Raw genomic sequence first — 12,406 nt, 5'->3', positions numbered from 1 at the left:
CTGCCAGGGCGATGACCCTTATCCCCATGGGCTCTACAGATAAGGAGAGCCCGGAAATGTATGACCGGAGTACATTATCTCACATCATGCTCCACTGTATGACCCAGCACTCATTCTGCAGGCCCTACCATGCCCCCTGCACTGTCCAAACAGCCAGTCTGTGCCACATGGTCTAGTCAAGTCCCTCCTTCTCCTCTTACTGGCCTACCGTACATGTGACTCTCTGCAAAGTTACAGAACTTCTGGATATATACACATGGGAAACCTGTGCCCTGGGTATTTTCAAACATCGAAAACGCCACTGGGTGCGCACTCACTTTGGCAACCTGCCTCTTCTGTGCGCGAAGAGAGTCTTGACTATGCACTATGCATCACCGCTGCCCGTAGCGGCATGGCACGAGACAGTGTGCAAATGGGGGAAGGCTGAAGGGGAAGCTCTATGAAATGAAGAGGCTCATTGGTTACACATGATCGCCATTTCTGACTCATGGGACACAATACTCGAGCCATTCTGCTGGTTCACGCTACCCGGGGGCTCATCCCCCATCCTCAACCCCGAGTGCTGTGTGGCAGCAGCCGCTGCTTCCAGTTTTGCGCCACTGGGGGCATTTATTCAACTCCTGTAGCCTGCTGTATGGGACGCTTTGCCTTAGAGGGGGGTGGGGCCGGAGGATCACAGGCCCCGGAGTGCTGTGTGGCAGGAGCCGCTGCTTCCAGTTTGGTGCCACCGGGCGCATTTATTCAGCTCCTGTACCCTGCTATGCGGGGTGTGTTGGCTTTGTGGTGGGGGGGCCCGAGCACCACAGGCCCTAGAGTGCTGTGTGGCAGGAGCCACTCCTTCCAGTTTGGCACCACCAGGTGCATTAATTCAACTCCCGTAGCCAGCTGCCTGGGACGTGGGCTGCCAAAGCCCAGGCCAAGGGCTGGCCCATCCTATGCCCTTCAGCTCCAATTATATAGTTGAGGCTGTTGTCTCCTGCATGGAATATTTGATTTGGAAGATACGTTTGGCCCTGTCTTACTCTCCTTCATGGGGAAGAGAAAAGCACACTCCAGCCCCCTGGATAATTGGAAAGGGGAAAGGGTAGTGCAGCATGCTGCGGGGAACTACGTCATCGAAGAAATTGATAGCCTCATAGGTGAGGTTGAGACTGTATTGGGAAAAGGGAAGAAGTTGCCAACTGAGTGAAATGGCTGTAAAATCATGGACTTAAAAAAAAAAAAAGTCATAGACCAAATAAAGTGCTGGTGTCTAGCATGGCAGAAAACTTACCCCCTAAAGATTCCCATGGTATTGTTTCCCCAACCGACCATGACTGAGCAATGACCCTCGTGAGACTCTTGAACCAGTTGTTGAACAAGAATCCATTTCTTTCAATGTGCAGTGCTCACACCGCTATAGCCCACTTATTATCGATTCTAGTGGCTTGAGGACTTGTGGAAAAAATACTGAAAGCTCAAATATGGTTGCTGCTATTTGAACAGTGAGTGTGGATGACGAAATTAAGCAGTTAAGAGATCATATTTATAAAATGCAGGGGTAAATTACCGCCCTGCAATTTCAAGTGTCACAATTAGAAGATACCATGGGGAAGTTGACTGCGCCCATAACTTCAGCAAGTAAGAGCCAGCATGATCATGTATATATGGGATCTAGATTGAATGAGGGTTCCCAGCCTTTTAAAGCACTTGACACCCTGATGAGGACAGAAGAAGAGGATGTACCTTGCCCTTTTAAGGAAGTGAATCGACCGGTTGATGAAAAAACGATTACTTCTCTGGGAGGAATATCTCTAGGAATGCTAGTGGTGACCATAGGTTGTTCCTAAATCAGGATTGTTATACTAATGACCCACTACGTACCATGTGGCCTATATATTGGTGGTGATTATGGGTGTGCTGTGCATTACCGTGGTCCCCAAGGCGTGAGAAGCAAATCAGCTATTGCTGTAAGTCACAAGGTTAATCACAGATTTGCTGGGCGGGCCCAAGGTAATCGTCTATCTGATCCCATTACTAAAAGGATGTATATGATCAATGTCCCCAAGTTGTCAAGGGGTGCAATTGAAGGCCATGAGTCCCTTAAAAATAAGGTAATCCATTGGAAAAGGAATTATAGACAATGCTACTCGGTGATCAAGGCAGATATTGTTAAGGTAAAGCCATGCGGTGTACCTAATTCACAGTTTGATTACATTTCTATTGATATAACTAAGGAGGAGCTTGCTGAAGACCTTGTTAATTTAGAGCTGCGATCTTGTCCACCTGGTTGTTCGCAAATCTAATTTAAAAAAAACCTCCTGTTATGAAGTGGTCTAAATTGCATAGTAAATCTCACCCCCAGGTGATTAATTCTAACAACACAGATTACCCTCAGGCAGCAAGGGGGGGGGGGGCAATAATACTCTTAGTGAGGTTGATTGACTCATGATGGGAACCCATGGAAAATAAATTGGGCAGAAGGTTAATCTGGGGTTTCTTGGTTGTGATAAGGGCTTGCTGAAGTTGGCCTCCAAATTGGATATTGGGTTTTTTAACCCCTCCTTCATGTGGGCATAGACTGATGGAACATTGACCAGGGTAGCAGGAACGTTTGGCCCGAGTAGTAGGATAAACTATAATTTCCTGCCAGTAAAATGTGTTTATTTTTACAAATTTGTGTTGGATATCTTTATTGAGTGTGTGTCTTGCTTACTGACACGTTCCTCTAATAAGCCTAAATGCTCACCCACACTACCACAAAAGTGAGTTTTTAGGGTTACTATTTTAACATCTGCCAGCCAATAAGGGTCGCCCTGGATTATATGCATAGTGCCCCCTTACACTGGTACATTACATAAATAACCAGCTTCCTACAGGAAGACGTCCAAAGATTATGTCCCAGTCATTACAAGGTTGTCCCTCTTGGAGTCAAGACACCCCAAGAGAAAGGTCTTCATTTGGCACCACCAATGCTCCTGATGCACCCCAGTTTGAACTGCTGACACCAACCACACCACCGCAAGAGCAGGTGGGGCCAACCAACATTGCATGGCTGGACTTTAATATAATCAGCATGCAGTTGAAGGATCTGGACTCCATGAACACTCATGTTCATGCCCAGAATCCTCTGGTTAAATCACAGGTGCAAGCAGTGATGTCCGGGAGTTGCCAGCTGCAACTGTCCACTTCTGTCCTGCAGAATGCCTCTAGAGACCAAGAGACTCTGTGGTTTCTAGTTTTTTATTTATTCCCCCAGGTTGGACTTGTTTGTTTATTTTGTTTGGATTTTTGGAGGGATGTAGTGTCCTGCGGACACAGCTGTTTCCAGCCACTGTCCGAGGGCTGGCCTTTACTCCCACCAAGCACCCATCCAACACAAGCGTCACTGGTCAGGTGACCCTGCCAACAAAATGGCCGGAGTGCATGTGGCCAATTCTCTACCCAACCTACTAATGTCTGTAGTCATTCATTCCACCACTGTTTTTCTTTCTGTTTGCCAGAATTGCTCCACAACGACAAATCTATCAATTCCTTTGTTTCCCACATGCCATAAGACTGGACTCTGTCATTCATGAAGGGCCAGAGATTCGGCCTCGTAAGTACACTGAAGATTGGAACAAGGCGGTCTGGCTTTTAATTAAGGCATCCCGATATGAACATTCTGTGTCACCTTAAACAACGTCCGTTATCACTTCCAGCCTCGATCTCCTTATCCGTCAGAGCATTTGGCGCTATCAGAAACCGGTTACACCGCTATGAAGCGATATATTTATATATATATTTTTTAACCATTTTATATGTATGCAGTGCAGACGCTGGAAGTGCACCAAGGGTCTCAGTCCAGTGGAGTGTGTATTTCTTTGTTTTTCCTTGGAAAGTATGTTGTTCCTCCTATTCTTGGCAGGCTCCTCGAGATTGTAGTGGCCCGTCTGGGCCAGCTGGTGATATAAACCAGCTGTCCCCGGACTGAGGCCCCTATAAGCATTGTTGAGCGGACTTCGAAAACGAAGAGTTCATTTTTAGCATTCCTCCCCCAATTGGTTTGATGCAGAATCACCGAGGAGAGCTAAGCAAAACCAGGTGGCCTTGCTGGGCTCCCGCCAGTGTCCGGGCAAGATCGCGTTCCGTCGCCTCGGCTCCGTTGTTCAGCGCTGCTCGTCTCTTTGCGCACTTCGGGTCCCGGCTACTTCCGGTGGGCGCTTCACAGAGCTGGGTCCGTGTCCGTCCAGGTGCGGCGCTGTCCTGAAAACAGACTTTGTGGGAGAAGGGAGAGAATACACCGCAAGACATTGAACATGCCCAACATGAGGTAAGCCTTCCATTGAGTTAAAAAGGTTCGTCACCGTGTCAGTGAAAGAAAGATGCGTGACTTAAATGCGTTTATCGTTCAGTTTTATTGAAAAACAAAATGATTTCGAAGATGAGCATTGGCGTAGGAAGGGTGATTTGGACTGTAATCTGAGCAGTTTAGCTGGGTAGTACAATGTAGATGCAGTTGGGATTTATTGGCCCCCTAAGATCCTGGTGCATCTGCACCTGCTCCACTGCTGACAGCTACCTCTATGCTAGCGTTTCTTCAGATGCAAGCATTTGCAAACGGGTTTGCTGCAGATCTCACGTAGCAAAACGCAACGCCAAATCCCAGGACACTTCGCAACCTAACCCAACATAACGCAACTCTGCCTAAAGTGACAGAACATGATGACTTTTGCGTGTCTCTGTGACTGCTGTCAAGTTCTGTGGCGGATGAATTGAAATATTTCACTATCATGACAAATGCGTTTCATGTGACGAACTTGTTATTATGACTTGCCAAGGAAGGGTTCTTTGTCTCTTTAAGGCACCGCGTCTTGTGAAGTGCGTGCCTAGAATTTTATCAGCACAAGGGAAAAAGTCTTCTTTCAGCAGTTGTTTTCGTCTAAGATGCTGGGACGAAATCCGAGCCCCCCTAACCTCCAGAAAGAGAGAGACTCACTCTGTTCGGATAATTCTGTCTCTGATCTGTATCGCTCCATGAAATATATCGAAGTTAAAAAACCTTACTACTTCGTAGGGTTTTTCTGAGCAACCAAAAGACTGAATTACTCCCAAACCCCATTAAATAAATATGCGCACCATAAAAATACACACTAGGCTGATAAGGTTGGATGGATAATGCCACTTCTGTGTTTTATAAGAGACCGCTTTTACTATTGCGGGTAATTTACTAGGTTCAACAAGACTATTGATGGCCTTAAGAAAGTCAGACATGAAACACCATCCCATGCCGTAACAAGTGTGGCTGGGATAACTTAAAACAGAACACGCTGTATCAGTCATAGCGTGACCACCCATCAACTATGCAGCATGGCTACTGTATAACATGACGTCATGCATGAAGTATGGCTGCAATAACGTAACTTAGCATCACGCATGAAGTATGGTTGTACTAACATAAATGGACACATAACCCAATCTTATAAGGATACCAAATACTGCTGTATGAACACACCACATTTTTTATTGAGTTTTTTTAAGTCCTTCAAACAGTCGTTTTGAACATGGACATAATAACTTCCAAGTGCTCGGCTAAGATAACAAAACATACCATAGCCTAACAGGGGGTACCTTGCATGACTGGACTGGCATAAAAATATCACTACACCACAGCATTACATGAAGCAAGACAACGAGGGCAGGGCAGGGGACCTCCTGTTGTCAGTTGAGCCTGTTGGTGGCCTTCGTCTCTGTTTCCGGTAGGAGAACACCCGCTGACACGGACAACATACAGCTGTGCACAGCTGGCAAGCGCTGGCTGTGGAGGAGGCATTGCATTGCTTCCACCTGCCTGTGCTGAGAGACAGAACGGGATTTCACCGAGCAAAGACCTACGGAAAAGATTCTGCTTTGTAATTAAAAAAAAGCAGCATGCAGACAGATTGGACATCAACAAATTTATTTTGAACCCAGTATCATCAGTTTCTGTTGAGACAGACTGGAATGAGTTTACACTACCTGGCATAAACAGTTGAAATGCCATTTTGGCCCTCCTTACGGATGGGAGTGAAAACTGCCTGCCGATTCGTTCCAGGGCCTCTCTAGTGCCAGTTTCGCATTGTCTCGGCGATAGCTTTAGACGAAACGCTTGAGACCAAGAGGATAACGTGGCCAAAAGAGACACAAGTCAGTTTGGTAATTGTACAATAAATGGCTTCAGAATTTGGGGAGAGGCACTGAGCGAGAGACTAAAAGAGGGGCACTCCTTCATGACCCATCCACTCTATACACAATCTGCAAGCAATGTGACCTGGTAGGGGACTGTTGTCGGGACGGGGTGTTGTCGTATTTAAAATCCAGTTTTGATAAAGTATATTCTGGGAGCAGTAGAAGGATGTTTTTTTAACAGGTGTGCCCTCACCCCTCAGTCCACAAAATGATCTCCTTTTTAAGGGCCTGATGGTCTATGCAAACCAAATCAGTTCCATGCACGTTTCTAATCTTAGCATTGTAAAGTAATTAACATCTTAAGGGGTTGAAGGTCCCACTGGGTCTATTCACGCCCGCCTGCCACTATTTAGGATAACCACGACCCTGCTGTGCAGTTTCCCAAAGCAAAGACGCTCGTGCACCATTGCGAGACGTACTGAATTTTATTCCATCATTGGCAGACTTTATGGATCGGATCCATTAAGGGGATAAAAGGTGCTACGCTTTTATTGTAACCAATTGTGAAAAACGTGCCGTGTTTTAACAAAACCACGCAGCAGCTCATGTTAGGATGCAGAAAGATGAATAGAACTACGTATAAAGCAATTTAAAATGTACTTGCTGCTTTCAATTTAAAATTTACTTGCTGTGGTGCGGGCCCACGAACATTTTCTCTGTTAAATTTCTCTGTTAAATTTCTGATGGTTCAAATAATGTTCAGTTATGAATATCTGTAGGGAATGCGATTCGCCGCGTCTGATAGAAGTTTCACAAATTGTATGTAATCGTCAACGTTGATTGAGGTTGTAAAGTTCTTATTTTTCAAATTAGCATAAAAAGAGTATTTTTGATTTTATGGTAGATGTGCCATCTGGTAGTTCAGAATGTTTTTGGGAAAGGTCGCTCATTTAGTTCAAAAGCAGCGTTTGGTTTACTTACCACCGGGGAGAGTGAGAGATAAATTGTTTACTTTGTGTGAGCTTTGGCCTAACGTCTTGAGTGTATTTGGCTTCATGCCCGAAAAAAGCCTGCCTCAGAAAAGAAAATCTGTGCGAAAAGCGTTTAGTGCTGAGGAGATCTGGCGTGTAAGACTGGCTGCTTTCGGAACAAGCCAGCGCCCCTTAAAAGGTGGGAGGGCTAGGGCAGAGTTGCGACAGGCCAAGGATAAAAAGTGATTTGGAACAGAACCATCATGGCCACCAGCCCCCCGACGTGTTTTTAGGTACATGACACGTTTGGCACAGACCAGTGTCAACGAGTAGTTTCACCCTCACTAACCAAGCCCTCTAGCTGAGCACGGGTCTACCTACAAACACCACCCTTAACCCCCCCTTAACCCCAGGAGTCAATGGAACCTGTAAATGGTGAAACCAACATTTTCATCATCTCCTACAACACCAGGTCTTCCCCAATGAGATGTCCTGCCCAAAATAATACTGGATACTCCAACTGCGTTTCTCACACCTAGGGCCTCTAAATGACCCTATACTCTTTGGGATTTCTGACAAACATCCAGCAGTGGAAATTCCCTAGGTAACGTTACTGGTGTAACAGTGAGAGTACAGAGGCTTAGTGCAGCACTTGAAAAGGTACAGCAAACAACAACCTCCATAGTCCCATTAGGGAGTATACACATTTCATCAAGCAAGACGGGAAACCCATCTAAATGTAAGAATGGTAAGGATTATCCTGCCATTTATGAGCTCACTAACAACACACTACATATATTAGCCAGTGACAGGGGCGCAACTATACTAAAACTTCGGAAAGGGGGGGTGGTGTTGACATGTCAAGTAGTGGGGGAGGACTCTTTGACCTGCTCAAATATTCCTGCCGTTATTTCAAAAATTCTCTCTCTCTCTCTCTCTCTGCCATCCCCAATTGTCTCATTGTCAACCTTCATCATGAAATCTACCTTTTTCCTTCTCCGACTCTGTTGTGCCCTCTTCATTAACAATTTTTCCATTGCTCTCTGTCTTTTGGAAACATTCCTATGGCCAGCACTTGCTGTGCCTAGGACAATAACAATGACTTAGGGAATACTCTCTCTCTCTCCATCTACAAGGCTCCCCCATTCTTCCTTCAGCCCTCCTCAATGTGACCAAATCCCACAAGGACCTCTACATTGTGAGAACCTTGAGCACCTGGTTTGACCAATCAAAACTTGCCCAAACACGAACCACCCTGTAAAATTGAAGAATCTCAGCTTCTTCCAAATTGTCTCTTCAACAACACACTCAGCTGGGCTCACTCTGGATGCAATCGTTTCTGCACCAAGACTCTACATGGTGACTAGAAAGTAAATCATCATGTCATCTGGAGAGACCACCAGTTCCGCTCTTTCAATGTTAACCGGCCCACCAGTACCAGTTGTACACTTTTAAAGGCCCACAATATCCTCCACAGACATTCAAACAAGTTCAGCTTCATTACACTCAACTATCACCTTCCTGCATCCTTGATATCTCAGTTGCTTAAGAGAAGGGAAGTTTATTTGACTCGTCTAATGGTAAAGCCATCAATTGGAGAAGTCAATTGACTGCAGTGACAAGATGGGCTTCCTGTGCTTCACAAGAAGCTTTAAATTAGCCATAAAAAAAGGGGCTGCCCCTCACATTGGAACTTCAAAGCATAATGTCCCTAGAAATAACTTTGCAAGTGAAATGAATGTGAAGCAGGGTCAAGCTAACATCACAGGAAGGTAGAATGAGAACCATAAGCGGAGAAAGCAGACAATGCAGGTAAGAGACAGGTCAGACTAGTGTTCTGAGATGAACCTACAAATACCACTCTTAGAGGCTTTAAATAGACTGGAAGTGGTGAAGAATAGGGCAATGGAATTTGGGAGTAAGAAGTAGACCACAAACTTGATAATTTACTAATTTTAAGGTTAGGCCCCCCCCACATCTGGGGCAGTCTAGGCAGCAGCAGTATTTAAGTTCAGGTTGTAGAAACTGCCTGGAAGCTCTCTATTTGGATGTATGGATTCCCAACCCAATCAGTCACCAAAATTACTGCTTGCTTCACTAAATAAAATGGAGCTCAACCCCTTGGAAGCTATGGCACAGAGCAGACAGGCCTAGCGGCAATGTGTAAAGCATTTATGTAGTACCAATACCATAATAAAGTCAAAAGAAAAGAAAAATCCAAAATGAATTTAGAAAAATAGGGTACGTTTTAGGAACTATAATGACACCAAGACAAAAATCCAATAAGGGGTATAATGGATATGAGTTTTTTTAAAGTCTTAAACAAAAATAGCTGCAAAAAGTGTTAAGCACCAACTTCAGTCAACTGGGCGGGATAGACTGGGATCTAGGCGTGATTTGAGGTCAATTGCAATAAGCGTGGGTTGGCTGCAGAATCCAGGTATGACACGATCAGATCTTTCACCTGCGGGCTCTGAAATGGAAGTCCAGAATATTCAGCAGGTCAAGACAGGAGGCTGTGGCGAAGGAGGTAACCATGAGGTTGCCTAGTTGTTGGACAAGCTCCTGATGAATCTGTTGACCTTTGGCGGAGAAACTGCAAGGGGGAGGGATTCAAATTTCGCACCCAAAGAAGGTTCCTCACCAGACAAATAGTTTTGACACCTGGCCCAGAAAGATTTCTACATTTACATATAACCTCTTTTTTTGAAGCTTGGATTCCTCCAGTGGAGCAGAACGGCAGGCTGTAGCTGAAGCAGTGCCGGATTACCAAATAGTCAAGGTGGGCACTGGCCTATGGGCCCCACTCCTATTAGGGGCCCGTGACAAAGGATCAAAAGAATAGTGATTTGATCTTGAAAGAAAATTACAATCGAGCTTTCTTAAATTGTTTCCAAAAGATAGAAAAAAATGAATCAAATTAAAGAAACAAAAATTTTACATTAAAGACATTATAGTGAAAATTTTGTATTAATGTAATGAACCCATTAACAACGTACAGTACATAAACCATAGACATCAGAGTCACAAAACAGTTTGTCTCCTAAAAGCTCATCGTGTGTCAGCCGTCAGTTTGAAAAAAAATATGCGGTGCAATCTACCTACGTGTAATGTTTGGTTTTGTGTAATAAAATTGATTTCTTAAAATTGTTGGTTGGTAAAATGAAAAACGTATTAGGAGATAATTTGCAATGGGTGGCCTCTAAATTTCGACTACCTAGGGGCCTCCACAGGGTTTAATCCGGCACAGAGCTGAAGAGGGCTCCACGAGGCTGGATCCTTCTCCGCGAGGTCATTCTGTATTGAATTTGGTGCAATGCAAAAAGGTCTGAGCTGGGGAAACCTGAATCCTCAGCCAAATGGCAATGCACCTGGGTCGGATCAGCTCAGCAGATTTGTGGCAATGCACCTGGGTTGGATCAGCTCAGCAGATTTGTTACGGTCCTCCTGAGATCTTTGGAGTCAAAAAGCTTCCAAGTCCCAGGTTTCTCCAGGTGTGAAGTGGAGTACACTTGGACACAGCCCAGGGTTCCATGATCTCAGGAACAGCACTTGGGGGTCAAGACTTACTCCAGTAGGAGCCACAAGCAGGGTCCAGGTACAGGACTGTGAAGACTTAGTTCCTGGTCCTGAAAATGTGTAAAAAAAAAAAAGAATACACTATAACCGGGCAGAGTAGTGAGGCCCTTGTGGGCATATCCCAGAGGGACAATCCCTGGGGCCTACATTAAAAAAAATCTTTACTCTATCCTGAGGTACACCCGCAGGATTGTGGAAAAAACCCTAAATGTTGGCTACTGTTCATTTAAAAAAAAAGTAAACTGACCCGTAGGCTGGACAATTAATATATATCGGTTAAGGGGCTGTGGATGGGGCCCCACTCCCAGAGCCAATTTCTGCCCCGGGAATCCCTTCCCCAGGGGCGTGACATCATTATGAAAGGGGATAGGGGCTTGGGGCCCTCTTCCCCAGGTCACTTAAGGACCTGGGGACCCATCAGGGACTGACATAATAATAAAAGGAAGGGGGGAACGTGGACTTCCTTCAAGAGCTGATTATATAGTTGGGGACCTGATCCCCTGGGGCCCTTCAGATATATGAAAGGAGAGAGGGGTGCATGGCCACTGTTCCCGGCCAAGACGATTACAGCCCTGTTGAACTCATCCCTCAGGAACAAGCACAATATTGAAAAGGGTGAAGATGGCCCTGGGGACTCCGTCCTCTGTGGCCCGCCATAATTATTGAAATGGAGGTATGCATGCAGCCCCCATCCCGGAGGCTTCTCAGTCCCTGGGGACCCCATACCTGGGGCCAAAGTTATTATAAAAGGGAGGAGGGCTGTGCGCCTTCCTTCCTGTAGTGATATCGGCCCTGGGGACCCCATCTCCCAGAGTTCAGTACTGTACAATGTCCCAGGGACCACATCCCAATACCCTGCCCGCACTCTCCTGGGTAGGGAGCTCAACTTTGCTCCAACCTGGTGCAAGCAATAAAAAAGTTAAAGGCATTGGCTCCTGTCAGTACACAGTACAGCACTGCTGAGGCCCTTAGGGGCTCCCTGCAACTCCCCCAAAAGTTGAAACTGGGGTGCCCGAGTTGGCACAAAGGCACCCACTTAAGAAAAAGAATGCCAGTTCCCAGCTGTACCCACTATGGGTGCCAGCTGGGCATGCAGGGGCCCTTGGGCTTCCCCACTGCACCCCACAAATTTATAATGTGGGTGTCCTGGGTGGGCACCAGGACACCCAGAACTATATTTACAAAAAAAAGTGAGTAATAAATAAGCAGCAGGTTCTACAAATTTATTATTACTGCTCCTTGACGGAATGTCCCACAATGGCCTCCAAGATTATTTACATTTGTTTTCTAAGTATGGTGAAGTCCGTAGAAAAACATGCTGCTCCTGCATGGGAGGGAACAAAGGGAAAGGTTAGTGCTGGCTGTGGTGCCGGCTGGGGGCTTAAGGCTACCCCAGTACCCCCCATTGGAGCCAACCTTTCCCAAGTGGTCACCCACCAGAAATTTAATAAAAAGGACAGGCTCACGCCAGGTAAGCTAGCTGGGGAGCAGGGGCCCGGAGCTGCTTCTATGCCCCCCAAAAAATTGAGGTGTGGGTGCCTTGGGTGGGCACCCACTTAAGAAAAACAATGCCAGTTCCCACTGTTACTCCCTGTGGTTGCCGGCTGGGGCTGCGGTGTCCGTGCGCTGCATGGGCTTGTTGTCTGTGAAGGGTTGTGGCTAGGCCCTGAGGCAAACTCCATGCCCCACTGTGCCTTCAGCTGTGTGCAGCAGAGGGTAGGCTGCTCGCA

The 12,406-nt window shown here is 46.1% G+C and overlaps 1 protein-coding gene across 2 annotated transcripts in view; it reads left to right on the top strand.

Moving 5' to 3' along the window:
• The first annotated feature begins 3,893 nt into the window (after positions 1 to 3,893).
• FBLN5 (fibulin 5) overlaps positions 3,894 to 12,406 on the top strand; it is a 250,350-nt gene continuing 241,837 nt past the window's right edge. Inside the window, exon 1 of one of the 2 annotated variants that reach the window (XM_069208195.1) lies at positions 3,894 to 4,291. In XM_069208195.1, coding sequence (XP_069064296.1) covers positions 4,278 to 4,291 — 14 coding nt within the window. In that variant the 5' untranslated portion in view covers positions 3,894 to 4,277. The remainder of the gene's footprint in view (positions 4,292 to 12,406) is intronic. The other variant, XM_069208194.1, reaches the window with a different exon arrangement.

The sequence above is a fragment of the Pleurodeles waltl genome, chromosome 9 (genome assembly GCF_031143425.1).
Source record: "Pleurodeles waltl isolate 20211129_DDA chromosome 9, aPleWal1.hap1.20221129, whole genome shotgun sequence".
Classification (NCBI taxonomy): Eukaryota; Metazoa; Chordata; class Amphibia; order Caudata; family Salamandridae; genus Pleurodeles; species Pleurodeles waltl.
Note: the sequence above shows the minus strand (reverse complement) of the source record. Positions and strands in the feature narration are given on the sequence as shown.